General features: G+C 40.4%; 2 protein-coding genes across 4 annotated transcripts in view; one reads left to right on the forward strand and one right to left on the reverse strand.

Annotated features, from left to right (window-relative positions):
* Window positions 1–1970, reverse strand: part of cwc27 (CWC27 spliceosome associated cyclophilin) — a 281202-nt gene extending 279232 nt beyond the window's left edge. The window contains exon 1 of one of the 2 annotated variants that reach the window (XM_087988677.1): window positions 1543–1970. In XM_087988677.1, the coding sequence (XP_087844803.1) occupies window positions 1543–1584 (42 nt within the window). In that variant the 5' untranslated portion in view covers window positions 1585–1970. The remainder of the gene's footprint in view (window positions 1–1542) is intronic. The other variant, XM_043689542.2, reaches the window with a different exon arrangement.
* On the forward strand, window positions 1250–27067 carry srek1ip1 (SREK1-interacting protein 1). 2 transcript variants are annotated; one of them, XM_043689562.2, is made up of 6 exons: window positions 1250–1398; window positions 1957–2053; window positions 8248–8295; window positions 15970–16113; window positions 24232–24307; window positions 25746–27067. In XM_043689562.2, exons 2-6 carry the CDS (start codon window positions 2041–2043, stop codon window positions 25930–25932), a joined length of 468 nt encoding a protein of 155 aa, XP_043545497.1. In that variant the 5' UTR covers window positions 1250–1398; window positions 1957–2040; the 3' UTR covers window positions 25933–27067. The 2 variants fall into 2 exon arrangements, with proteins under 2 accessions (XP_043545497.1, XP_087844810.1); XM_087988684.1 differs by lacking the exons at window positions 1250–1398; window positions 1957–2053 and having other exon boundaries at window positions 8232–8295.

The following is a 27067-nucleotide window of genomic DNA, read 5'->3' on the forward strand; positions in this document are numbered from 1 at the left end:
AATAAACCAAGATTCTCTCTCTGCGACCAGTTTTCCAGTTCTATGGGAAATCTTTGCACATTAGAGAAGGACCAATCAGCTTCCAAGGACGCAGTAGCTGTTAAAGCCACTATACTTTAATTTTTTCATTTGTGGGACATGGATATCACTGGTGAGGCCGCTATTTATTACCCATCTCTACATCTACTCAGAGTCAACCACATTGCTGTGGGTCTATCACGTCAGGTAAGGATGGTAGATTTCCTTGCCTAAAGGACTTTAGTGAACCAGTTTTTTTCCCCAACATTTGCTCATGGTATCATAGTCATCATTAGACTCTTAATCCCAGATTTTCATTGAATTTAAACTCCATCTGTTATTGGGTCTGTGGATTAACAATCTAGTGGTAATACCACTAGGCCATCATGTCCCCTTAAAGTTAAGATGCCTCACAAATAGATATGTCTGATTTTGTTTGACATCGTGAAAATCAATTAGAATAGAGGTTATCTCAGTTGTTACACTGCATTCTCACAACTAAGTCTCTCTGATTACCAAATACTCAATCACCCACCCTTCTAATCATCTCACCGCAGAAAAATTACACTGGTACTTCAATTAATACTGCACTGAGGTGGTACTGCACTGTCAAAGGTATCAACTTTTGGATGAGACTTTAAACTGATACTACCTCTAACAGAATATGAAAAATTCCACAGCATTTTTTAAAATATAAAGCAGAGGCATTCTTGCTATTAGCTTGGCTGTTATGTATCCCTCAAACAACATCACTAGAAGCAACTCATCTCACCTTTTTCCCAGATGTTATCTGTTCTGAAGATGGATAGCTGATCATGAAACGTTAATCCTGTTTCTCTCTCTACAGATGGTAACATGCCTTCTGAATTTCTCCAGCAATTTCTGTTTTTATCGTTAAAACGTGAGACCTGGTCATCACTTGGGAAAAAAAATGTAGGACACATGTCCTGCTCTCCAACAGTGACGCTACTGTACTCCAAAGGTACTTCATTATTTATCAATTAATTAGGACGCGGGAAAAGGCGCTATATGAATGCAAGTCTTTCCTACTCATCCATCCACTCACTCAAGCAGCAAAGTAACACGTACAGGGATAACTGATATGAACGTTGTAAAACAATGACAAATGAAAAAAAAGTCAGAAAAAAAACTTATTCTCATTAGATTAGATTAGATTAGATTACAGTGTGGAAACAGGTCTTTCGGCCCAACAAGTCTACACCGACCCGCCAAAGCGCAACCCACCCATACCCCGTACCTAACACTACGGGCAATTTAGCATGGTCGATTCACCTAACCTGCACATCTTTGGACTGTGGGACATTCTGTCACCTTCGGAAGGGGTGGGGCTGTTTGTTTCTTAAGAAAGCTTAAAATGATGTGAGTACCTGAGCGTTTGAACGTGGCCTTTGGAAGAAACTCGCGCCATCGGTCAAAGGGCCTGGCTAATGAATTAATTTATAGGGATCACCCTTCACATGAAGACGCCAATGTAGTATATGTTTGTTGTGAAGATGTCTTTACCTTGCCACTGCTCGGGGGCTCCTGGATGTAAATGTTGCTCATGGCGCCCGCCGCTTTGGAACGTGAGCCCAGTTCAAAACGCGGCACGCGCTCGCGCTGTTCAACTCCCGCTGCTTACCGATCCCGAGAAGCTCACCACACCGAAACCAAAAAAAACAACTCAAATACGTTATCTGTGAAGACAATTCACTTGCGTAGCTCCTCTAAAATCCTCCCCCGCCCCCATTCGCTGTGAAACGTTACAGCTTTCAAAATGTTCGCCTCTTGTCCGTCGGGCTCGCACAAAATTTGCCTCAGAAAACAAACGGCCAATGCCATAGACGCACTACAGAAATTAACTGTAGGGGAGGGTAGAGATAAATCTTGTACGATTTTTAAAAGGAAGTTAAAATCGGATGTTTCTTGTTATTGCAGCTGGTAGGAAGATATTAAGCGGTGCACCAGCTCAGCAAGTGTGCTTGGGAACTTCCTCGAAGTAGAAGCGAATGGAATTTCGCAATGGCTTTTTCAGGTGAATTATAATGATTTGGAACTTGTGCGTAGAGTTATTGCTTTTAAATCCCATTTCAGCAACATAAGGGTTCGAATATTTAAACTTTCGAAGTATTCCGAAGATCAGTTGGTGATAGGTCTGACTTCGTCAGAATCGTGTTTGGAAGGAGCTGCATATCACTACTGGCAAAACAAAAAGTGAAAAGGGTATTTTTCTTCAGATGCTGCCAGATCTGCTGTATTTATAGCACTTTCTTTTTATGTTTTAGATTTCTAGCATCCGCAGTTCTTTATTTTTATATCATTGAGAAATACGCATTCAGTCAAGAGATATATGACGAGTCATCAAACTTCTCTCAGCCCTCTACCCCTCCCCCCATGGAGAAGATTTCTTTGACCATGCTTAATGTGATGCAGCGAAGCTTCATGGCAAATGTTGAGAACCCCCAAGGCAACTCCTTCCTGACTGTATACCACTGTGCCGCCACCTCTTGTGGGTCTGTCGTTTTGACGTGACAGCACATACCTAGAGATAGTGTTTGTGGCGTCAGGGGCATTATAGCTATCATGTCAGCATACCTTACAGACAATTTCACTTTTAATTGGTTGACTGGACTGTAAGACTGGAGATGGAAATGTGTTGCTGGAAAAGCACAGCAGGTCAGGCAGCATCTAGGGAACAGGAGAATCGACGTTTCGGGCATTAGCCCTTCTTCAGGAATGAGGAAAGTTTGTCCAGCAGGCTAAGATAAAAGATAGGGAGGAGGGACTTGGGGGAGGGGTGTCGGAAATGTGATAGGTGGAAAGAGGTCAAGGTGAGGGTGATAGGTCAGACTGGGGTGGGGGCGGAGAGGTCGGGAAGAAGATTGCAGGTTAGGAAGGCGGTGCTGAATTTGATGGATTTGACTGAGACAGGCTGGGGGGAGGGGAAATGGGGAAACTGGTGAAATCCGAGTTCATCCCTTGTGGTTGGAGGGTTCCTAGCCGGAAGATGAGGCGTTCTTCCTCCAACCGTCGTTTTGCTGTAGTCTGACGATGGAGGAGTCCAAAGACCTGCATATCCTTGGTGGAGTGGGAGGGGGAATTGAAATGTTGAGCTACAGGGTGGTTGGGTTGGTTGGTCCGGGTGTCCCAGAGGTGTTCTCTGAAACGCTCCGCAAGTAGGCGGCCTGTCTCCCCAATATAGAGGAGGCCACATCGGGTGCAAAGGATGCAATAGATGATATGTGTGGAGGTACAGGTGAATCTGTGGCGGATATGGAAGTTTCCTTTGGGGCTGTAAGACTGCACAAATTCAAAGATATTGGTTGTCAGTTGTTTCTAGTGCCTTTGTTGATGCCAGCTGGGCCTGTCTGGTTTTATTCCTTTCATTAGACTTTATAATTGTTAGATGCTGAGGAGCTTGCTGAGCCTTTTCAGAAAGCATTGAGTGTTAGCATTGGTGTGGAAGTGGAGTTACATTTAGACTCGACCAGATAAGAACTGCATATTCCCTTCTTATTTCAGGAAGTTAGTAAGCAAAATGGCTTTATTTAAAATTGGCATTGGTTCCATGGTCAGCATTAAACTAGCTTTTAATCCAGATTCATTGACTGAATTCAAATTTCATCATCTGCCCTGGTGGACTTCAAACCTATGTCCCACAGAGCTTGGACTATAATAAATAGGAACAGGATGTTTGGCTCATTGAGCCTTCTTTCCCACTCAATAGGATTGTGTTTAATCCAACACTCCTAACGACCTGTGTCTTCCTTATAACCCTCCATTCCCTTTCCTGATCAAGAATCTGTTGTAGGCAAATCACCACACGTTACCTTTAATTTGATTACTTATTAAGAAGTCTCATGGGCAATCAAGTACTGAAATAATAATTCAAACTTTTTTGCAAATATTAGACCCAGTGTAGCTATCAGCTGACCAGTGGTGAAATCTGGCTAGGATTTCGGCCAATAGTGGTCTGTCTCTTGAAGTTTCCAGGGTTCAGTTCTTCGACAGTATCGTTTTTTGAAGTTCTGCTATTGAGTTCAGGTGTTCAACTCTCATACCAATTTTCATCCTTTCGTTTCCGAGGTGATATGTCAATGATTTCTTTAGAGTCTTTCATCCTGGTTACAGTGAGACTGTAGCTGGCTTCCTTATCAAAAGTTTTTTTTGTTTCTTGTTACATTTGGCATTGACCGTTTGAAGACACAGCTTTCCTGTGATTTAACTCCTTAAATTCTTCTGTAGGGCAATCCTTGTCCTTTGTGACAATAAAGCATCCAATTTATCAAGCTGGTTCAAAGCAGTTTTGTTCATGTAATCTTGCCAAGATATGGCTAGTTCCTTGAGTCTGAGTAACACCTTGTCTTTGTTCCTTTTAACAGTTTATTCCAGACAGTTACTGCTATGTGTGATAGTTTATCTTTTGTTGATTTCATTCAGTCCATGATCAATTATTAAAGTTCTGAAGTCTTTACTTTCATAATCCCTCCTCTTTGTATTTTTAATGAACAAGCACTTGTAATTGGCTATTTCCCATCACGTTGGTTCATTACCAAATTGAATCACTACACCATGCCCAATTTGAAATGTACTATTTTATAATGCTTTGCAGATATATGCAAACCAATAAATGAAGTAAGAATAATGATCAGGAAATAAATCATAAGAGTATTAAACATGCACAAAGAAATAAACATGTATTATACTTCACTATTATAGAGTTAAGATCATGACGTCCTAACAGAATTACAATATTTGAAATAATACAAACCTAAATTGCATGTGTATATTACCTTCCTAATTCTAGATGTCATCCATCAAGAATGTTCTTTAATGTTTTTAATATTTGTCTTGATTCTCTGACTATTCTGTTGAACCTTAACATGTAACCTATGTGCCTTTCTCAAAATCATTTTTCTAATAAGATGTAACTATTTCTCTAGCTGACTCAGTCTCGTCAAAAGTCATGGATTTTTTTCTTTCTGATGTTAACCAATTCCATTGTTCCTATGCGTATCGACATTCGAGGCTGAATGTAAAATGTTGAATTAGTGATGGGATAAGACAGGTTATGATAATAATACTCTTTTAAAGATGTTGTGACACATTATTCTCCTTCACCTGCATACCCAACTCTAATTATATTGTCTTGAATGATACTTGAAATTTCAACAGTACAATTAACTATTCCAAACTGGTGCAGACACACCTGGATCGAATGACCACTTTCTGTACTGTAAATTTTCTTCTATAAGACATGGTAGGAACAAGAAGAGATGGCAGCTTAATTTTCTCCATTGTCATAAGCTGTCCATAACAAGACGTGTGCTTAGAGACAATGTTTTAAAAATTTAGTGTTGAGACTTGGTAATAGATTTGAATCAGGCTTTTCACTAAGTTGTGAAATCAGAAGGAAAGATCACTTTTTTTAACAGTATGTCTAACACTGCTGGGTTTTTTTTCTTTTTTTTTCCTCTGACACTCCCGTTTATTTTTTCTTTTTTTTGACATTAAAGATCACAAAAATTCCATGTCATGTTTGCTTCTATTTGGTTTCTAGAGACAAAACATCAGGCTGGAGAGGGTTCAGAAGAGATTTACCGGGATGTTGCTGGGTATGGAAGATTTGAGTTATAAAGAAAGGCTGGATACGCTGGGACTTTTTTTACTGGAGAGTTGAGAGGCGATCTAATAGAAGTTTATAAAATAATGAGAGGTATAGACAGAGTTAATGGTAGTTGTCTTTTCCCGAGGATGGGGGGATTTCAAGGCTGGGGGCACATCTTTAAGGTGAGAGGAGAGAGATTTTAAAAAGACAGGAGGCAATTTTTTTACACAGACAGTAGTTCATGTGTGATCTGAATATCCTGAGAAAGTGGTGGATGTGGGTACAATTACAATGTTTAAAAGACATTTGGATAGATACCTGAGTAGGAAAGGTTTGGAAGGATATGGGCCAGGAGCAGACAGGTGGGACTAGTTTTGTTTGGGATTATGTTTGGCACAGACTGGTTGGATTGAAAGGTCTATTTCCGTGCTGTATGACTGTATGACTTTATTAACAGAAATAGAAGAAGAAAATCACATTTTAAATTTAGTTCCTTAAGATGCACATGCTGCAGGCTTGGATGGATTCTCTTTCATGATTCATTGGGTGAATGGCACATCGGACCTTTCAGGTTTCCAAACAAAATTATGGCTTGAGTTTCCTTGAAGACAACACTTCACAGGTGAAGGCAATTAGACTATCTCTCACTAACTTAGTTGATTGGTTTTTCAAAAAAGGTTCTGCTCTTGCTGGGGAAATGGTCCATTGAAACTTCTAACTGCCCTTATACTGCTCCTTGAAGTAATACAGGTTGCTATCTGAAATCTATTTTGATCATGTGGCCACGTAATCATAAATCCAATTGTCAACACACAATGCTAAGTTAGAAGACACTGCCACATAATGGGTGGGGTGAATGGTGGCTATACACACCTGATGGTCACTCCACATCTCTTTTTTGCAGACACTGAATCTGAGAGATTATTAATTCTGAGTTTAAGTAAATATCCAGTGAGCAGGAGGTATGAATTTGCAAGAGGTTTAACATTTTGGATGTCAGTATAATGGAGAACATTGCACCCACAGACATTAATGTTATAAGAATTTTCCAAAGACCTGAGTTAGTTTCTTGCACTTGGAGAATTTATTAGAGATCATCCAACTTGGCAGCCTTTGCTGTTGTGAGTTGTCCTTGTTTTGAAGTCAAAAAGTGTGGCGCTGGAAAAGCACATTAGGTCAGGCAGCATTTTAGGAGCAGGAGGCTTATGCCCGAAATGTCGATTCTCCTGCTCCTCAGATGCTGCCTGATCTGCTGTGCTTTTCCAACGCCACACGTTTCGACTCAGATTTCCAGCATCTGCAGTCCTAACTTTGTCCTTATCCTTGTTTATCAAAAACTCCAAATTGTATGAAGTCCTTATCTCAAATGTTAGTCATAGAGATGTACAGCATGGAAACAGACCCTTAGGTCCAACCCGTCCATGCCGACCAGGTATCCCAACCCAATCTAGTCCCACATGCCAGCACCCAGCCCATATCCCTCCAAACCCTTCCTATTCATATATCCATCCAAATGCCTCTTAAATGTTGCAATTGTACCAGCTTCCACCACATCATCGGCAACTCATTCCATACACGTACCACCCTCTGCGTGAAAAGGTTGCCCCGTAGGTCTCTTTTATATCTTTCCCCTCTCACCCTAAACCTATGCCCTCTAGTTCTGGACTCGCCAATCCCAGGGAAAAAACTTTGTCTATTTATCCTATCCATGCTCCTCATAATTTTGTAAACCTCTATAAGGTCACCCCTCAAGCTCCGACACTCCAGTGAAAACAGCCCCAGCCTATACAGCCTCTCCCTAAAGCTCAAATCCTCCAACCCTGGCAACATCCTTGTAAATCTTTTCTGAACCCTTTCAAGTTTCACAACATCTTTGAGATAGGAAGGAGACCAGAATTGCAATCAATATTCCAACAGTGGCCTAACCAATGTCCTGTACAGCCGCAACATGACCTCCCAACCCCTGTACTCAATACTCTGACCGATAAAAGAAAGCATACCAAACGCCTTCTTCCTATCCTATCTACCTGCAACTCCACTTTCAAGGAGCTATGAACCTGCACTCCAAGGTCTCTTTGTTCAGCAACACTCCCTAGGACCTTGCCATTAATTGTATAAGTCCTGCTAAGATTTGCTTTCCCAAAATGCAGCACCTTGCAATTATCTGAATTAAACTCCATCTGCTACTTCTCAGCCCATTGGCCCATCTGGTCCAGATCCTGTTGTAATCTGAGGTAACCCTCTTCAGCTGTCCACTACACCTCCAATTTTGTTGTCATCTCCAAACTTACTAACTGTACAGGTATCTTTACTGGGTGTGACAGGCGTAAGTCTGATTAACTGCCATATGTCTGGAAAGTTCCATTTTTATTCTGTTTTTCCTGCTAATTATTCATTTGCGGTTCTGTACGTATATACCCTGCAAACTAGTTTTTCAAGTGCATTCCGATGTTATACTTTATGCATTATTTTTGAATGTCATTGCAGAACGTGAGCCAATTTTTCCTGCAGTGTAATGTTGAATGACCATATGCAAAAGAATTCTTAATGTACAAAGTAACAGTTTATGTTCCAGAAAGATTGACATACAGCAATTTTAATTTTAATGTATTTTATTTCAGGGCCAAATAAAGACAATATCCGAGCAGGATGCAAGAAATGTGGTTATCGTAAGTAACAGACTTTAGAAATTCTTAGCTATTGCTATTCAGAAAGAGAGTATTTTAAATAAATTCTTCAGACAACAATAGTTTTTATGGCAAAAATGTACTTCATTCATAAAAAAACCTTTATATATATTCATAGGTACTTGAACAGTTCTATACTTGCGCATCAAGGAAAACAAAAATTGGAATTTGCCAATCTCTGCAGTTTGAAAAACCAGAGGCATTTCTTACTCATGCAGGACACTATGTACTTTGAGATAATGAGAGGGTCTGATAACTGCACAGAACCTAGTTATACTTCAAAAAAATCCTTAGATGGAGGTCTTTCCTCATTGCACCTTGGCAGCTTCCCCTAGTTTTAGTGCATACCTCAGCACATAGTCCTGGATCTTGGAATGTGTAGTCTGCAACACTCAGTTGATGTCAACTCTTTATACTGGAAGACCAACAGGTCTCAGGCAAACCAAAGAGCATCGTTCACCGAATTGATCGCCCTGCAGGTGCAGTTGATGTTTGTCTCAATGTGTGTTCCAAAGAACAGCCCACGTTCTGCGTTATGGGGTTGTACAGGACAATCCTTGACAAAGACCACTGCATCTCTGTCCAGCCCTTTTTTTGCAAAGGCACGTTCCAGAAGAGTGACAAGTCTCTTCATCAGGGCAGCTTCTTGAAGGGCACCATGTGGTGGCACACCTAGACCAGATGTGCACAGGATTTGAAGGGCAGTACCCTTCTCACCACCAACCAACTTAAGTCTTGGTACTGTTGGACATTTGTGGTAATGAGACACTTTACCAAATGATTTTAACGGTCTGTTCAGGGAACAATGCAACAGGATCCACCCTCTCCTTTTCCTGCAGGGTCTCAAAGATTTTATATGCTGGCTACTTCCTGATGGACTTGTAGTCAAAGGGAATTTTCTTTGCAGATTGTTCCAGGAAGGAAAGCTGAAACAGAACGGTCCAACTACTTTGAGCTATCCTTTGCAACAAGGCCATCCTGTACAAAACCGGGGACAGGTAGAATCTACTTGGTATTTACATTCCAAGGGTCTACGCACAGTTTGATGCAGTCACACACAAAGGTGGCCAACAAGATGAAGGCAGAATTGAGTATATCGTTCTCCTGCTTATGTACATGATGTCCCTATGAACACGATCCATCTTTGATTTCAATATGAAGTGGAACATAGTTCAGGTGACTGCAAAGGCACAGATTCAGCAAATGGGTCCGACCTGCACAATGTGCAGCTTCACCAAGAATACCTCACACCTGATGACCAGGTTTTTAGCACATGGAGAGGGAGCAGTGCTCCCATAAATCCAGTTTCTTCTCGTCAACAATAATTATAATGATGCCAACAGCATGGGTTCAATTCCCACACTGGCTGATGTTACCATGAAGGACACTGCTCCTCAACCTCTCCCTTCCACTGAGGGCTGGTGGCCAACAGGTTATACCAAAGCCTGTCATTTCTGTCTAATGAGAGAACAGCCCTATGGTCCAGTTCGACTGTGGTAACCTAACCATTACCTTTTATTCTAATCCAGTGTTTTGCTGACGCTGATATTTCCCTATGCTCAGTTAAAAATTATTATTTTTCTTCAGGGGAATAACAATTTCTACTGTTCATTGCAGTCACAATCAAAAGTTTCCTATTTATGAAAAACAATTAGCAGTCTTCTTCTCTGCAATTTTAAATAGATTTGTAATTTTGTTACAATTTAGCTTTTTTCTTAATTCATCTATATGCGCAAACATATTTTAAACTGAATACTGACTATTTTGTATTTAGATAATGTTACATGAAGAAATACTTTCTACAAGCAATGTAGTTGCATTATGAGTATTTGATGTGGCATTTATCAAGGGAATCAGTGACCACAGCAAAAAGATTGCAGGAATTAACTATAAAACACATTTTCTGATCAATAAACTGAAAAATCTGTGAGAAGAATGTAGTAAATTATCAATGAAGTTACTGACTTGGCTGACAACACCCAGCTTTGCAAATACTGGGAAAATTGAAGCCATTCTCTTCCATATCAGCTCCACACTCCATTCCTACCTATCAACTTCTTCACCCATCCCTGGCAACAGTCTAAGATGAAACCACTTTTGAGTTTGGTGTCACACATAATTCGGAAATGAGCTTTTGATCTCCTATATAGTTTTCATTAAGATTGCCTCTTTCCGTACTTGACTTTGCACTTGTCTCAATTCTGCTGCTGAAACCCTCATTTATACCTTTTATTACCTCCCAGACTTGACTACTTGAATGGACTCATGGCTCGTCTGTCTCATTCTAGCTTCCGGAAATTTAATTCCATCCAAAACTCAACTGCTGTTTCTTAACTCTCACCAAGTCGTTTTCCCCAACTGCCCGTGCTCACTTACCTCCATTGGCTCTGGGTCAAGCAGGGCCTTAAATTTAAAGTTCACGTTCCTTGGCCTGGCCCCTCCCTATTTCTAACCTCTGTCAACCTCACAATCCTTAAATACCTGGACCCCTCTAATTTTGTCCTCTTGTGCATCCCTTATTATAATTGCTTCACTATTAATCACTGTGCATTCAGTTGGATAAGCACTAAACTTGGGAATTCCTTCCCTACACCTTTGCAACTCTCTAACTTGTTTTCTTCCTTTAAGACACTTCTTAGAAGCTGCCTCTTCGACTAAGCATTTGGTCATATGATCTAATATCTTGCCTGGCTCAATGTTGTATTTTATCTTGTAATGTTGCTATGAAGCACCTTGAGACACATCATTACCTTAAATGTGCTATGCTGAAAATGTGTTGCTGGAAAAGCGCACCAGGTCAGGCAGCATCCAAGGAGCTTTTCCAGCAACACATTTTCAGCTTGCTGTGCTTTTCCAGCAACACATTTTCAGCTCTCCTGCTCCTTGGATGCTGCCTGACCTGCTGCGCTTTTCCAGCAACACATTTTCAGCTCTGATCTCCAGCATTTGCAGTCCTCACTTTCTCCTTAAATGTGCTATGTAAATTATTGTAAATAAAGAGGGCATTTTCTCAACTATACCCTTAAGCATCAATTTCTTTCAATGAGAAATCATTTAAGTTCAGTGTTCTTCTGGTATTATTTTCCTGCTAAAATTTTCAAAATGCAATCTCACGAACATTTTAAGTATATATTAAATCCTTCCATAAACCTCTCTGTCTGGCTGCACCTCTCTGCCTTTCAAAGGTCTCTTTAAAACTTAATTCTTCCTCAGTACCTTCAACACTCTGATTTGTTAAATATCTTCCAGAGGTTCTGATATGTTTAGATTACTATGTGCAGGATATTATTAATTTGCTCATAAGGAGGTGGAGGAAGAAGGATGAGCAAGGCAGTAGAAAACAGGATAATGAAAGAGAAGGGGAAAGGAGATGGGAAAGGGAAAAAAAAGTGAAAGGGTGTTGAAAAAGAGAGGGATTTAGTTTTACCTCCATTTGTGAGAACAAATGATGCTTTGGTTTTGCAAAATCTTGCATCATGATTTGGACTATTGGGTTTTTCAAGATATTTGAAAGAGTAGTCCCAACCTTTTTCTCATTAGTTCTTCTCTAATTAGTTCTTTTCAAATATTTTTCCAACTACATTTTAAAACTTCCTCATCCCTGATATTATTCTGGTAAACCTCTTCTGTACTGCCTCCAGTACATTGTTATCCTTCCTGTATCGTGATGCCCAAGTTGAGCATTGTATACCAGCTGATGGAACCAGAGTTTTGTAAAGGTTATTATGATTTTTTTTTTAATAAGTTCAATCACCCACATTCGCAAAGCTAAGTGTCTAACATGCTTTCTTAATTGCCTTTGCAACTTTATTTCCCCTTTTTGAAAATCTTGTGAATCTCCACACCCAAATCCCTCTGTTCCTGCATCCCAGTTAAAATGATACTATTTAGATATGTTGCCTCTTTTATTTTTCCTAAATCACATTTTTTTCTCACTTATCTATATTAAATTGTATTTAGGGGTACTGTTTATGTTATTGAACTAGTAATATAGCCTGTACTAACCAGCTTAAAAAAAAATGAGTTCACATCCCAGCCTGGAAATTCAGAATGTTACATTCAGTGAAATGCTGTAGGTCATTGGATCATAGTACAGTGTAACTCAACCCCATTTTCTTTGGCACTAAAATGCACGTTGTGGCATACACTTGTCATATAAGTCAATCCTAACCCATTTTTTAGCTGAGAAATGTATGTTATGCTTGACTTATAAGTGGGTGCATGGGCTGAAGTAAGTGATACAGGCCATGTTTCCAAGATGATGTGTAGGGTCAGTGTTTACAAGAAGATATGTGGGAATTTATTTAACACAAGTACACATAGAGCAGATCATGTATTTTCATTGACAAGCAAAAATGAGTCCTCCTGCAAAAGGAATGAAGTACAAAGTTGGCCGAATGGCCTGTTTCCACACCCTGGGAATTTTAAGTATTCTATGTACGTTAGTTTCAAACTGAAAGTTGTAAAATTTGCTAACTTCGATAACTGAACTACAGCAAGAGAATTTTGCATTAGTGAAAAAACTAGCAGAAGAATGGAAGTTCCCTGAGATCAAATGTGTCAGAAGAACAGGAATCAGTCATTAGCCTGATGTTGAGAAGTGTGTGTCAGAATAGTTGTTAAAAAATCATTTAAATGTTTGTATTGTCACAAGAAATGCAATGTACATATCAACTTAAATGAGCCAAATTAAACTTGACTCCAGCAAAGATTTCAGAGCAATGACTATTTGGTGCAGCTATTGTATGAACTGAAAGTGTTTGTGTTGTCACAGGAAAAAGTGAGGACTGCAGATGCTGGAGATCAGAGCTGAAAATGTGTTGCTGGAAAAGCGCAGCAGGTCAGGCAGCATCCAAGGAGCAGGAGAATCGACGTTTCGGCAAAATGTCAATTCTCCTTCTCCCTGGATGCTGCCTGACCTGTGCTTTTCCAGCAACACATTTTCAGCTGTTGTCACAGGAAGCCAAGATCACTACAACAACCAAAAGAATTCTGCCAAAATTTCCAATGATTCAATGTCAGACAGCAACAACAATACAGATGCTCATTTACCTCACATAAGCAACAGGAATTAAACACATGAATTTCAAAATATCCAGCAACTGAGCATTCATATCATTGAAAAAAAATTCACAACATGCAATTCTATGGATGGGAAAGAATGATTTATTGTGAAGGAATAATTCTGACACTAAAAGCACCATATTTGATCTGGAACAGAATCATTAGGGTGATGCCACAGGGAAAGCTTGATGAACCCTTGGTAAAGATGCCACACGTGATGAATTTGAGTTTATAAAGCACTAATGATTGTGGTTCAAACTAACCTTGTAGAACTATTTGATTCAATAAAATATGATGCGTTGATTTCAGATCTGGACTTTTTTTTTTAAAGAAAAAAGTTATTAACAACAAAGGTAACCATGGAGTAGTTACATTGTCATTAAAAACTCAACAGTGCTATCTGGTTAACTGATGTGATCCATGGAAGTAAATCTACTATCCTTGTGCAGTCTGAGGTCTCGATCAGGTCAGCCAATGGGTCAAGAAGTGGCAGGTGGAGTTTAATTTAGATGAGTACAAGATGTTTCATTTTGGAAAGGCAAACAAGGGTTGAAATTATACAGTTAATGGTAGGGCCCTGGGAAGTGTTGTTGAACAGAGAGACCTAGGGGTGTAGGTTCATTGTTCTTTGAATGTACTGTTGCAAGTAGTAAGGATGGTGAAGAAGGCTTCCCATTATAGGTCAGAGCATTGAGTATAGGAGCTGGGATGTCATGTTGCAACTGTACAAGACGTTGGCAAGGTGACTTCCAGAATACAACGTACATTTCTGATCATCCTGCTATAGGAAGGATGTTATTAAGCTAGAAATGGTACAGAAAAACAATTACAATGATGCCAGCACTGGAGGGTTTGAGTTATAAGGAGAGGCTGGATTGACAAGGATAGAGTGGTAGACATGATCTGTATGAACTCCAGTAAGGTGTTTGGCAAGGTTTCTCATGGTAGGCTGGTTAGCAAGGTTAGACCATGTGGATTATTGGGAGAGCTAGCCATTTGCATACACAACTGACACAAAGGACGTGGTGGAGGGTTGCTATTCAGACTGGAGGCCTGTGAACAATGAAGTGCTACAAGCATTGATGCTGGGTCCACTGCTTTTCGTCATTTACATAAATGATTTGGATGTGAACATAAGAGGTATGGGTGGTAAGTTTGCAGATGACACCAAAATTGGGGGTATAGTGGACAGTGAAGAAGGCCACCTCAGAATACAATGAGGTCTTGATCAGGTGGGCCGATGAGCCAAGAAGTAGCAGAAGGAGTTTAATTTTAGATAAATGTAAAATGCTGCATTTTGGAAAGTCAAATTGGGGCAGGGCTTATACACTTAATGGTAAGGTTCTGGGGAGGAGTTGTTGCTGCTGTTGTCTTACCAGACTATAGGGACTGCTCTCATTTTGAGAGAAGCGATTGGTGGCGATTTAACCTAAGGGCCACCAGACTTCAAGCGAGGGAAGAGGTTGAGAAGGAGAGTCCTTCATGGTAACCTCAAACCGTTGATGGGAATTGAACCCAACTGTTGGCATCATACTGCTCTGCAAACCACAATCCAGCCAACTGAGCTAAACAGATTCCCTCCTGGGGAGTGTTGCTGAACAAAGAGACCTTGGAGTGCAGGTTCAGAGTTACTTGAAAGTTGAGTTGCAGGTAGACAGGATAGTGAAGAAGGCATTTCATATGCTTTCCTTTATTGGTCAGTGCAATGACTATTGGAGTTGGGAGGTCGTGTTGTGGCTGTACAGGGCATTGGTTAGGCCACTTTTGGAATACTACATTCAATTCTGGTCTACTTGCTGTAGGAAGGGTGTTGTGAAACCTGAAAGGGTTAAGAAAAGATTTACAAGGATATTGCCAGGGTTGGAAGGTTTGAACTAACATAATGAGGGCCTGAATAGGGTAAATAGACAAATAGACTTCATTCCGGTTTGTCATCCAAAAAAGAAAATATGTGTTCCCTTACACTACAATGAATTCAGATTCTTCCAAAATTCCATATTCTTTGACTAATCCATTCGATAGTTTGCAACTGCCTGCACAACCAATGGAAGAACTGAGTTGCTGCTGTGCACTCTGTAAATATTATACATTGCATTTATGGTATGATGGTGATGTATAGGATGAATGTTTAGGCTAGTGGATCAACAAATTATCAAGCTGATTGTTTTATCTTGGGTGATATTGAGCTCTTGAATACTGCAGCTGTATTCATGAAGACAAGTGAAGAAAGTCTGCTGCTGTTCTGACATGTGCCCATTCAATGATTGAGTAATTTGGAGTGTCAGGAAGTGAGCCACGTGTGCACTAAAGCAGCTTCTGACCTAATGTACTAGCCATTGCATTTATGTAGTTAGTCCTGTTGAGTTTCAGTTAATGCCAACCCCCAGGATATTGTTGGGGGAGTTAGTAGTAATATCTAAGATTAGGCCTTCCCTTGGTGAATATTACCTTGGCAGTAATGGGTGCAAATGTTATTCCAACTTTCACCTGGATATTATTCACATCTTGTGAGAACGAATGCTTATGAATTGTGAACAAAATGCATTCTAAACCTCAGCTTTGTTAAGTGATAAACTTTTGTTATGATTTCAGCTGGCCATCTGACCTTTGAATGTCGAAATTTTGTCCGCGTGGATCCGAAAAAAGATATTGTTTTAGATGTCAGTAGTACCAGCAGTGAGGACACGGAGGATGAAGAAGAGCTTCAGCAGCTGCAGGATATTATTAATAAAAAAGGTATGATACCACACTGCATAATGAAAGTAAGCATTATGATTTGCAGTTTCCCTGTGTTTTTAATTCATCTCAGTAAGTCTGGCACTTATCATTGCTCTATGGTGGACTGATATTGGTTTAATGTAACTAAATGGCTTCCTCAATCATTTAATTGGGCACTTAGCTTCTCACAAACATGATTGATTCCTAAAGTCCTGTCTATGTCAGAAAAGTCACCTGGATGTCAGGTATCCTCAAGCAATGAGGCACGTGGGAGTAGAACTATGATAGCTGTAGCCACAACCTTTCAGTCCTCCACAGATGTAAGAATGATGCCAGAAGACCAAAGCTTTGAAATTATCGCAGTTCACCACCTCCTTCTAGGCACCAATTAGGGATGAGCAACAAATGTATGCCTTGTTTGCAAAGCTCGCATCCTATTTTTTTAAAAAGACATCAATTTTTATCAGCTTTTTGTAGTAAGAACGATACAGCACAAGAACAGGTCTTATGGCCTGCCAAGCCTGTGCCATGACATTTTGCCCTTCCACATTAAAACTGTCTTCACTTACAGGATTTGTATCCCTCTATTTCCTTTCTATTCACATATTAGTCTGGGTATTTCCTGAATGCTGCTATTGTGTCTGCTTCCATCACCACCTCTGGTGCTCCAGGCGTTCACTATCTTTTGTGTGAAAAAGGTGCCTTTTAAATTCCCCCCTCGCATCTTGAACCTGTGTCCCCTAGTATTTGACCCCTGCACTCTGGGGGAAAAAGGCCTTATACTTTCCACTCTATCCATGCTATTCGCAATCTTATAAACTTCTGTTAGGTAGTACCTCAACCTCCTGCATTCCTGTCAAAACAAATCCAGCCTATCCAACTTTTCTTAATAGTTAAAACCACCCCATACCAGGAAACATCCTGGTAAACCTTTTCTGTACCCTCTCCAAAGCATCCACATCCTTCTGGTGTGGTGACCAGAACTTTATACAATATTCCAAGTTGAAAATGTGTTGCTGGAAAAGCGCAGCAGGTCAGGCCGCATCCAAGGAGCAGGAGAATCGACGTTTCGGGCATAAGCCCTTCTTCAGGAAACGTCCGAAACGTTGATTCTCCTGCTCCTTGGATGCTGCCTGACCTGCGCTTTTCCAGCAACACATTTTCAGCTCTGATCTCCAGCATCTGCAGTCCTCACTTTCTCCACAATACTCCAAGTGTGGCCTAACTAAAGTTCTATAAATTTTATTGTGGCATAATCTGTCCATCCTTATACTCAATGCCTCTTCCAAAGAAGGCAAGCATGCCATAAGCCTTTTTTAACTAGCTTATCTACCTGCACTGCCACCTACACACACACATCCTTCTGCCATTCACTGTATAATTTCCACTTGACCTTCCAAAATGTATCACCTCCCATAGTAAACTCCATTTGCCATTTTTCCTGCCCATGTCTCCAGCTGATCTATATCCTGCTGTATCCTCTGACAGTCCTCCTCACTGTCTGCAACTCAACCAATCTTTGTAATGTCCGCAAACTTACTAATTAGACCAGTTATGTTTTCCTCTAAATCATTTATGTATATCATGAACAGCAGAGGTCCCAGCACTGATCCTCATCACCACTAGTCACAGCCCTCCATGTGGAAAAGTGTCCTTCCACTGCTACCCTCTGTCTCCTTTTGACTAAGCCAGCTCACCCCAGATACTATGTGACTTCACCTTTTGTACCAGTCTGCCATGAGGGACCTTGTCAAAGGCTTTACTGAAGTCCATGTAGACAACATCAGCCGATCTTTGTTTTTTTTCCGTCATCAATCATCTTCAACTACTGGATGTCTCAAATTCCCCCCTCGCATCTTGAACCTGTGTCCCCTAGTATTTGACCCCTGCACTCTGGGGGGAAAGGCCTATCCATGCTATTCGCAATCTTATAAACTTCTGTTAGGTAATACCTCAACCTCCTGCATTTACAGCCAATGTAGTACTTTTTTGAAGTGTTGTGGCAGTTATAATGCACTTAGCAAATTTTTTTAAGCGGCAATATGATAATGATCACTTGGTGATATTGGTTTGGTGATATTGAATGAAAGATGAATATTACCCAGCACATCAGCAATAACTCCTGTTCTTCAAAGTACTTCCCTCAGATATTTTATAGTCACCTAAGCAGGCAGGGTTAAAGTCTTTTTCAAAAGATGGCATCTCTGACAGTGTCTTACTTACTCCATACTACACTAGAATGGCAGATGTGATTTTAGTCCTCAAACCTTAGAATGGGACTTTGAGGTTAGTATGTTAGCAATAGGCTCAGAGCTGTTTCTGTGTTTGGGATTTTCTATTATTAGACTAAATTGTGTCAGTGGTGGGTGTATCATTACAAGCAGGATCAATCAGGCTGGTAGCTCTATGAGTAACATCCTTTTCAGAGCTGAAAGTGCTGCTTGAACAGCAGATGGTGGTGAGTGTCACTGAAGGAGATGGTACGTGAGGTTAGCGGCAGAATTGGGGGGGGGGTGGCTTTCAGCAGAGATTTCTTTCTCCTCATGCTAAGGGCCCAACCACCTCACCAATTCTTCTTTCCCAATACTGCTAGCTGACCACTCCATGTTACCAATTCGACAAGCTGCCACTTTCTTAACCTGCTAGGAACACAATTATTTGGAGCAGTGGTGTGAAGAAGCCCTTAAGTGATCATTAATTGAACACCTAAGGGCCTTAACTGTACTTATTCACTTAACTTCTGAGGTGATGGGAAGTGGGCAAATGTCTCTCCAATGGAGAAAGTGAGGTCTGCAGATGCTGGAGATCAGAGCTGGAAATGTGTTGCTGGAAAAGCGCAGCAGGTCAGGCAGCATCCAGGGAACAGGAGAATCGACGTTTCGGGCACAAGCCCTTCTTCAGGAATGGGGAAAGTTTGTCCAGCAGGCTAAGATAAAAGGTAGGGAGGAGGGACTTGGGAGACGGGCGTCGGAAATGTGGTAGGTGGAAAGAGGTCAAGGTGAGGGTGATAGGTCAGACTGGGGTGGGGGCGGAGAGGTCGGGAAGAAGATCTCAGGTTAGGAAGGCGGTGCTGAATTTGATGGATTTGACTGAGACAGGGTGGGGGGAGGGGAAATGAGGAAACTGGTGAAATCCGAGTTCATCCCTTGTGGTTGGAGGGTTCCTAGCCGGAAGATGAGGCGTTCTTCCTCCAACCGTCGTTTTGTTGTGGCCTGACGATGGAGGAGTCCAAAGACCTGCATATCCTTGGTGGAGTGGGAGGGGGAATTGAAATGTTGAGCTACAGGGTGGTTGGGTTGGTTGGTCCGGGTGTCCCAGAGGTGTTCTCTGAAACGCTCCGCAAGTAGCCGGCCTGTCTCCCCAATATAGAGGAGGCCACATCGGGTGCAGAGGATGCAATAGATGATATGTGTGGAGGTGCAGGTGAATCTGTGGCGGATATGGAAGTTTCCTTTGGGGCCTTGGAGGGAGGTGAGGGGGGAGGTGTGGGCTCAAGTCTTGCACCTCCTGCGGTTGCAGGGGAAGGTGCCGGGAGTGGAGGTTGGGTTGGTGGGGGGTGTGGATCTGACGAGGGAGTCACGGAGGGAGTGGCCTTTACTGAATGCTGATAGGGGAGGGGAGGGAAATATATCCTTGGTGGTGGGGTCCGTTTGGAGGTAGCGGAAATGACGGCGGATGATGCGCCGGCTACTTGCCAACCTGACCAATTATTGCTCTTCCAGTCACCTTCCACTGTAATTCTTAGGAGAGAAAATTTAATGTATCTCACAAGCTTGATCAGATTATTTGAAATAATGGAGGAATATAATACATAGATTATTTTATCAAATGGTATTTGAAAAGATCGTATGTAATAGATTCACTAGCTCATGGGACAGTGACAATATGGATTCAAAATTAACCAAAGGCCTTTAAGTAGTGATTAGAAATGAATGATTATTTTTCAGACTGTAAGGAAGTAAAAAGCTCCCCTCATGATCACCAAGAGTTGGCCTCACCTTGATTTATATTCATAATCTGAACTTCAGTATACAGGCACAGTTGTACAAAAGAAAGGAAGTTATGCCAAATCCTTATAAGTCGCTGAGTAGCTGTAGTACTGTGTCTAACTTTTAGCACCACACTGTCAAAGGATATCAAAGTCTTGGAAAGGTACGCAAGAAATTTACTGGAATAGTACCAGGAATGACTGACTTCAGTTCTGTGGAGAAACTGAGATAATTCTATGTAGACCAAAGAAGATTATTTGGGAGATTTTATACAGGTATTCAAAGTGGAAGGTCAGTTATAGAAGCCAATACCATATACATAACCACAAAAGTCCAAGAAGTGGCAGGAAAAATTAAGAGTGAATGTAATTAAGGAGACCAAAATTGCGCACAATCCTCCAAGTGTGATCTCCCCTAGACCCTATATAGCTGCAGCAAGAGTTTCTTGTTCCTGTACTTAAACCATGCTGAAATGAAGGTCAATATACTGTGTGCCTTCCTAACTGCTTGCTGTACCTGCAAGCTTGCATTCAGTGACTAGTATAAATATATATCACACTTATAAAGGGACCTATCACCATTTAAATAATACTCTACCTTTTGTTTTCCTACAGAAGTCGATAAATCACATTTATCCACATTATACTGCATTTACCTTATGTTTGCATACTCATTCAACTTGTCTGAATTAGAGTCCTAGAGATGTATAGCACGGAAACGGACCCTTCGGTCCAACTCGTTCATGCTGACTAATCTAGTCCCATTTGCCAGCACTTGGCCCATATTCCTGTAAACCCTTCCTATTCATATACCCATCCATATGCCTTTTAAATGCTGCAGTCATACCAGCCTTCTTCCTCTGGCAGCTCATTCCATACACGCACCACCCTCTGTGTGAAAAGGTTGCTCCTAAGGTCCCTTTTTATATCTTACCCCTCTCACCCTCAACTTATGCCCTCCAGTTCTGGACTCCCCCTACCCCAGGGAAAAGACCTGTCTATTTATCCTATCCATGCCTCTCATGATTTTATAAACCTCTATAAGGTCACCCCTGAGCCTTTGACGCTCCAGGGAAAACAGCCCCAGCCTGTTGAGCCTCTCCCTATAGCTCAAACCCATCAATCCTGGCAACATCCTTGTAAATCTTTTCTAAACCCTTTCAAGTTTCACAACATCCTTTCATTAGGAAGGAAACCACAAATTGCCCCGAAGTCTCTACATCCTCCTCACCATACACACACATCCACCCAGTTTTGTGTCATGAATGAACTTGGAAATATTACATTTACTTCCCCCATCCAAATCGTAAATGTAATGGCACAGTGGTTAGATTCTCTTGACAAATTATGTATGTATATGGGAGTATATCTTGACCAAGTCTGCATTATTTCTGGCTGTACTAACATTTTTAAATTTCACTCATGAGATTAGGGCATCTCTGGCTGACCATTATTTATTACTCATTCCTTGTTGCCCTTGAGAAGGTGATGGTAAATTGCCTTCATGAACCACTGCAGTCCACATGCTATAAGTTGGCTCACAATGCCCTGAGGGAGGGAATTCCAAGAATTTGACCAAACAACACTGAAGGAACAGCAGGATAGCAAACACATGGGGACACCACAACCAGCAAGGCCGCCTCTAAACCATACTGACCATCCTGACTTATCTTTTACCTACTTTAATTTTCTAATTTTGAACTTATTCAATGCAAAAAGCTATTGCTTTACCGCATTAGTACATTTTCCAAAATGCTATCCCTGGGTAGTTCAGAATTTCATTGAAATGGAGCTCTTGATTAGAATCTGTACATGTAATGGGGAAGGTAATAAACCAATTGGGTAGTTAATAGAAAATGGGGTAAATCTTGATCAGTGCAAGATATTGCATTTTGGCACAACAAATAAGGGTAGGACTTGCACAATTAACAGTAGGGCCTTGGGTAATGTTGTAGAACAGAGGGACCTGGGGTGCAGGTACATAATTCTTTGAAGTTTGCGTCACATATTGATAGTGGTGAAAACTTTCATTGCTCAGTCATTCGAGCATATGAGTGGGGAAGTTATATTGAGATTGTACAGGACAGTGGTGAGGCCTTTTCTGGAATGCTGTGTCTAGTTCTGGTTGCCCAGTTATAGGAAAGATATTATCAAGCTGGAGAGGGTTCAGAAGAGAATTACCAAGATATTGTGGAGTATGAAAGGTTTGAGTTAGAATGAAAAGCTGAATAGGCTGGGACATTTTTCACTGGAGTGTCAGAGGTTGAGAGGCGATCTGATAGAAGTGTATAAAATTATGAGAGGTGCAGATAGAGTTAATGGTAGTTTCCCTTTCCCTAGGATGGGGGATTTCAAGGGTAGGGGGCACATTTTTAAGGTGAGAAGAGAGAGATTTAAAAAGTACATAAGAGGCAAATTCTTTACACATCTTCACATGTGGAATGCACTTCCTGAGAAGGTGGTGGAAGTGGGTACAATTACAATGTTGAAAAGACATTTGGATAGATACGTGAGTAGGACAGGTTTGGAGGGCTATGGGCCAGGAGCAGGCAGGTGGGACTGGTTTAGTTTGGAACAGTGTTTGGCATGAACTGGTTGGACCAAAGAGTCTGTTCCCATGTTGAATGACTGTGACTGTAAAATAGCATGAACAGTGGGTTTTTGTTGATAATGGAGTAGGCATCCGAATCCAAGTTGTAAAGGAAATGGAGTTTCCCATCATCCATTTACAAAATACTTTGATTTTTTCGCTATTCTTACCAGGAATGAGGCATGGCTGGCAAGGCCAGTATTTTTGTCTATTTTTAATTGCCCTTGAACTGATGACCATTTTAGGAACAGTTAAGAGTCAACCAGGTTACTTTGGCACATAGGCCAAACCAGATAAGGATAACATACTTCTTTTCCTAAAGGATATTAGTGTACCAAGTGGGATTTTCCACAATTCATGGTAGTTACTTGGTCATCAGTAGGCTACTTTTCTTTCAATTACCACTATGTCATCACTATTGATCACCCGTTATACTTTCAAATAAACCTGTTGGACTATAACTTGGTGTTGTGTGATTTTTAACATTGTCCACTCGAGTCCAACACTGGGACTTCCACATCAGTATTGATAGTTGTATAACAATGTATATAGACGAAAGCTAATATACCACCTAAAGACCAAATTACATAATTTACAGGGTTGTGAGCTTATGTAGGTAATTTATAAGCTTAAACAGAGGAACTTGTGTCTTAAGTAATATTTTGCTAAACTGTGATGAGTGACAACACAAATAAGATTTATCAACAAGATTAAATGTATCAATTTTTTAAATAGGTTTATGTTTGTTGCATATCGCTATACTTCTACCCAGTGGTTTAACTAAGCCCAGGCTAGTTTCGAAGTAATAGTTAAAAGTAACAAGGTAGAATTATGTACTTTGTGTTTACGTCAAATAAAGTTCAGTGTGATGCATTGTAGAAGAGCATAAGAAACAGGAAGAGGAATAGATCATACAGTTGTACCTCTTAGGGTACTTCTGCATCATATCCACTTGCCTGCCTGCCCTGTATCATTTGATTCTCTGAGAGACTAAAAGTGATTTGTCTCAGCCTTGCTTGCATTCACCAAATCAATATGCATTTGTAGTAAGTCTTCCTTAATCATATACTCCTTTTATTTTGCCCTGATATCAAGTCTCAATGCCAAAGTCAAAAAGCATTCCCAACTACTTCAGCACAATGTCTTTCCATTATCTATATTGGCCACTTTTTGTAATATCTGAGTGGGATTATCAATGAGTGCTAAATTAAGGATAATTCTGGACATGTCAACTGGGAATAGGATTTGACTGACCAAACCCATTTCACATAATTCCTTTATACCCAATAGATTTAATCACGTTAGAGATGAAGTGCTCTAGGAAGTGAAAGCTGAGTCTAAGCCAATGTGGTAAGTCCAACAGCAATTTGATTGGTAATTAAATGGAGCTCTATTTCAGTCAGTCACTAAATTATGACTGATGTGTGTTACACCAGTATATGACCTTCTTAAACCATGTAAAAGCTATGATTTAGATACAAAACAGTTAATTGTCCAGATATTGTAAATCTTTTGACCGTCTTATTTAATACTTTTGTTTTACTTGATTATTTTGTAGAAACAAAAGAAGCTGGTGTTAAGAATGAACACCACAAGAAGAAAAGGAAGGATAAGACAGACGAACACAGAAAAAGGTAATTGTGCTGCTGAATGGAAAATAAATTTGTACAGTGTAGCTGTACATAGTGACTGCAGTAGCTTTGAATTCAAGTCCCAAGTTGTGTGACAAACTTGTCATGCTCGATAGCATTCACAAAATGTCAATTATGTTTTATGTGTCAAAATTAGTTGTTTATATAAAGTTTACTTGCCAACACAGATGTAATACATTTGGATTTCCAAATAACATTGATAAAGTTTCAAACAAAAATTTAAAAGTATGAGATGAGGGCTCATAAGATTGGGGGTATGGATAGTGGATTGAATAACTACAGGAATCAAAAGTTAGAGAAAGCAAGGCTGTAACTGGTAGAGTGCAGAAGGGTCAGTGCTGGGTCTCAGCTATTTATAATCTATGTTAATGGCTGAAAATAAGAATCCAAGAAAAATGTGTCCAGGTTTGCTGATGGTACAAAGCTAGGTGGGAAAGTATGCTGTGAGCAGGACCTAAGGAGATCACAAAGAAATAAAGACAAATAATTGAGAGGGTAATAGGGTAGCAGATGGAATATAATATGGGGAAGTATAATGTCTGTGCTGTCATTGGGATAGGACCTATCTAGGGATGGTGATGGTGGTGTCTGGAATGTTGTCTCTTCCATGAGTATGACTGTGTCAGGCTGTTTGTTTCGTCTTTGAGACACCTTTTCCAATTTTGGCACAGCCCCCAGGTGTTAATAACTAGGACTTGCAGGGTCAATCAGTTGTTTCTGCCATTGTCTTTACAAGTGCCAAGGTCAGTGCCAGGTAGTCTGTCCAGTTTCATGTCTTTGTTGAGACTTTGTAGTAATTGATATAATTAAGTGGCTTGCTAGGCCATTTCAGAGGGCATTTGAGAGTCAGCTACATTGCTGTGGGTCTGGAGTCCCATGTAGCCCAGACCAGATGAGGATGACATATTTCCTGTCATGGTCATTAGTAGATTCTTTCCCATGGCAAGATTTGAAACCAGATCTCTAGAAGATTAGCTGAGTTTCGGATTCATTGTCTAACAATAATACCATTCAGCTATTGCTTCCCCATTTTGTTTTGTCCATCAATTATAATGCAGGCTTACTTTTTGGGATTCTAACTTTTCAGATCAGGTTTGTCCATTTTATTCTGTCCTAGGTGAAGTCCTAACTCAAGTTTTAGTTTTGAGATTTATGAACTATTTACTAGTGAAAAATAACTGACGTTTTCTGCAATTGCTTTCCCTGTGGTTATTATTATCTTTTGGAGTACCATTTCTTATATAGGTTGAACCCAAAGCTAAAGAGTTCTTTTGTGAATGAAGAAAAAGTGTGATTTATCTCCTATGGAAAGCAAGTACCCATGTTGGAATCCAATCCTGTAGTACCACTGAGTCAGGATCATTCATCTTACCTATGAAAGATTACAATGGCTGGAAATTAATTATGTTGGTCTTTACAGATCATATTCATCTAGTGAAGACTCAACTGGGAAAAAGAGCAAGAAGCAAAAGGTTCTTAAAAAGAAAAAGAAAAATAAGAAGAAAAGCAAGCACAAAAGTCACAAACACCACCAAAAAGTTAAGAAAAAGGAAAAGCACTCTCCATCCTCATCAGACAGTTCGAGTTGCTCTTCAGATAGTGACTAATTGTATAGTGTTAAAATCCTTTGGTTGTTCCGATGACTGTTTGTTTCTTTGTAATCTTTTTTGTGTGCAGGACATGGTTCACCATATTCATGAATATTTATTTGAGTCAGAGAAAACAGAATATTTAACCATTATGAGCAATGTGCGTTATAATACATTGACATTTTTGTTGAAAATGTGTTTATTGCACAGGTGACATTACACACGGTGGCTCAATGGTTAGCACTGCTGCCTCATAGCGCAGGGACTCAGTTTCGATTCCCGCCTAGGGCTACTGTCTGTGTGGAGTTTCCTCTGGGTGCTCTGGTTTCCTCCCACAGTCCAAATTGGCCATGCTAAATTGCCCATAGTGTTAGATGCATTAGTCAGGAGTACGTTTGGGGTAGGGGAATGGATCTGGGTGGGTTACTCTTTGGAGGGTCGGTGTAAACTTGTTGGGCAAAATAACCTATTTCCATACTGTCGGGAACCCAATCTAATTATTGGACAGCTGGGCTAAAATGGCTATTTTGATGATGCATTATCAAGATTACAGTTGTTTTCTGATGTAATAATTACTATTTGGTGAATTATATTAAATATATAAAGCTACATTCAGTAGCATTTCAATATTGTTACTACTTTTCTAATAGAATTGTCTATAGATCAGCCATATATGTCACTATATCTACAGGTTGTAATGTGATTTTCAGATCAGAGAAAATGGTGGCATTGTTGGCACTGTACCAGCAATCCAGAGGTGCCAACTAATGTTCTAAGGACATGGATTCAAATTCCACCATGGCAACTGGTGCAATTTAAATTCAGTTAATAAATCTAGACTTGAAAGCTCATTTTGTAATGCTGCCATGAAACTATTGATTATTATAAAACCATCTGGTTCACAAACACCCTGTATGTGTGGAAATCTACCATCTTAATTGGTCTGGTCTGAGACTCCATGTGATTGCGTCTTAACTGCACTCTGCAATGGCCCAGCTTCCCACTCAGCTGCAAGACAATTAAGCAGGGGTAACAAATGCTGGCCTCATTAGTGATACTCACATTCCAGAAATAATTTTTAATTATTCTCTGTAACAATCTATGCTCATTTTTTAAACATTTCAATAAATGTACATATTACTTCATTTGTAAA

Source organism: Chiloscyllium plagiosum, unplaced genomic scaffold (genome assembly GCF_037043375.1).
Source record: "Chiloscyllium plagiosum isolate Xiang-an unplaced genomic scaffold, Cpla_swu_hap1 HiC_scaffold_1, whole genome shotgun sequence".
In the NCBI taxonomy this organism is placed as follows: domain Eukaryota; kingdom Metazoa; phylum Chordata; class Chondrichthyes; order Orectolobiformes; family Hemiscylliidae; genus Chiloscyllium; species Chiloscyllium plagiosum.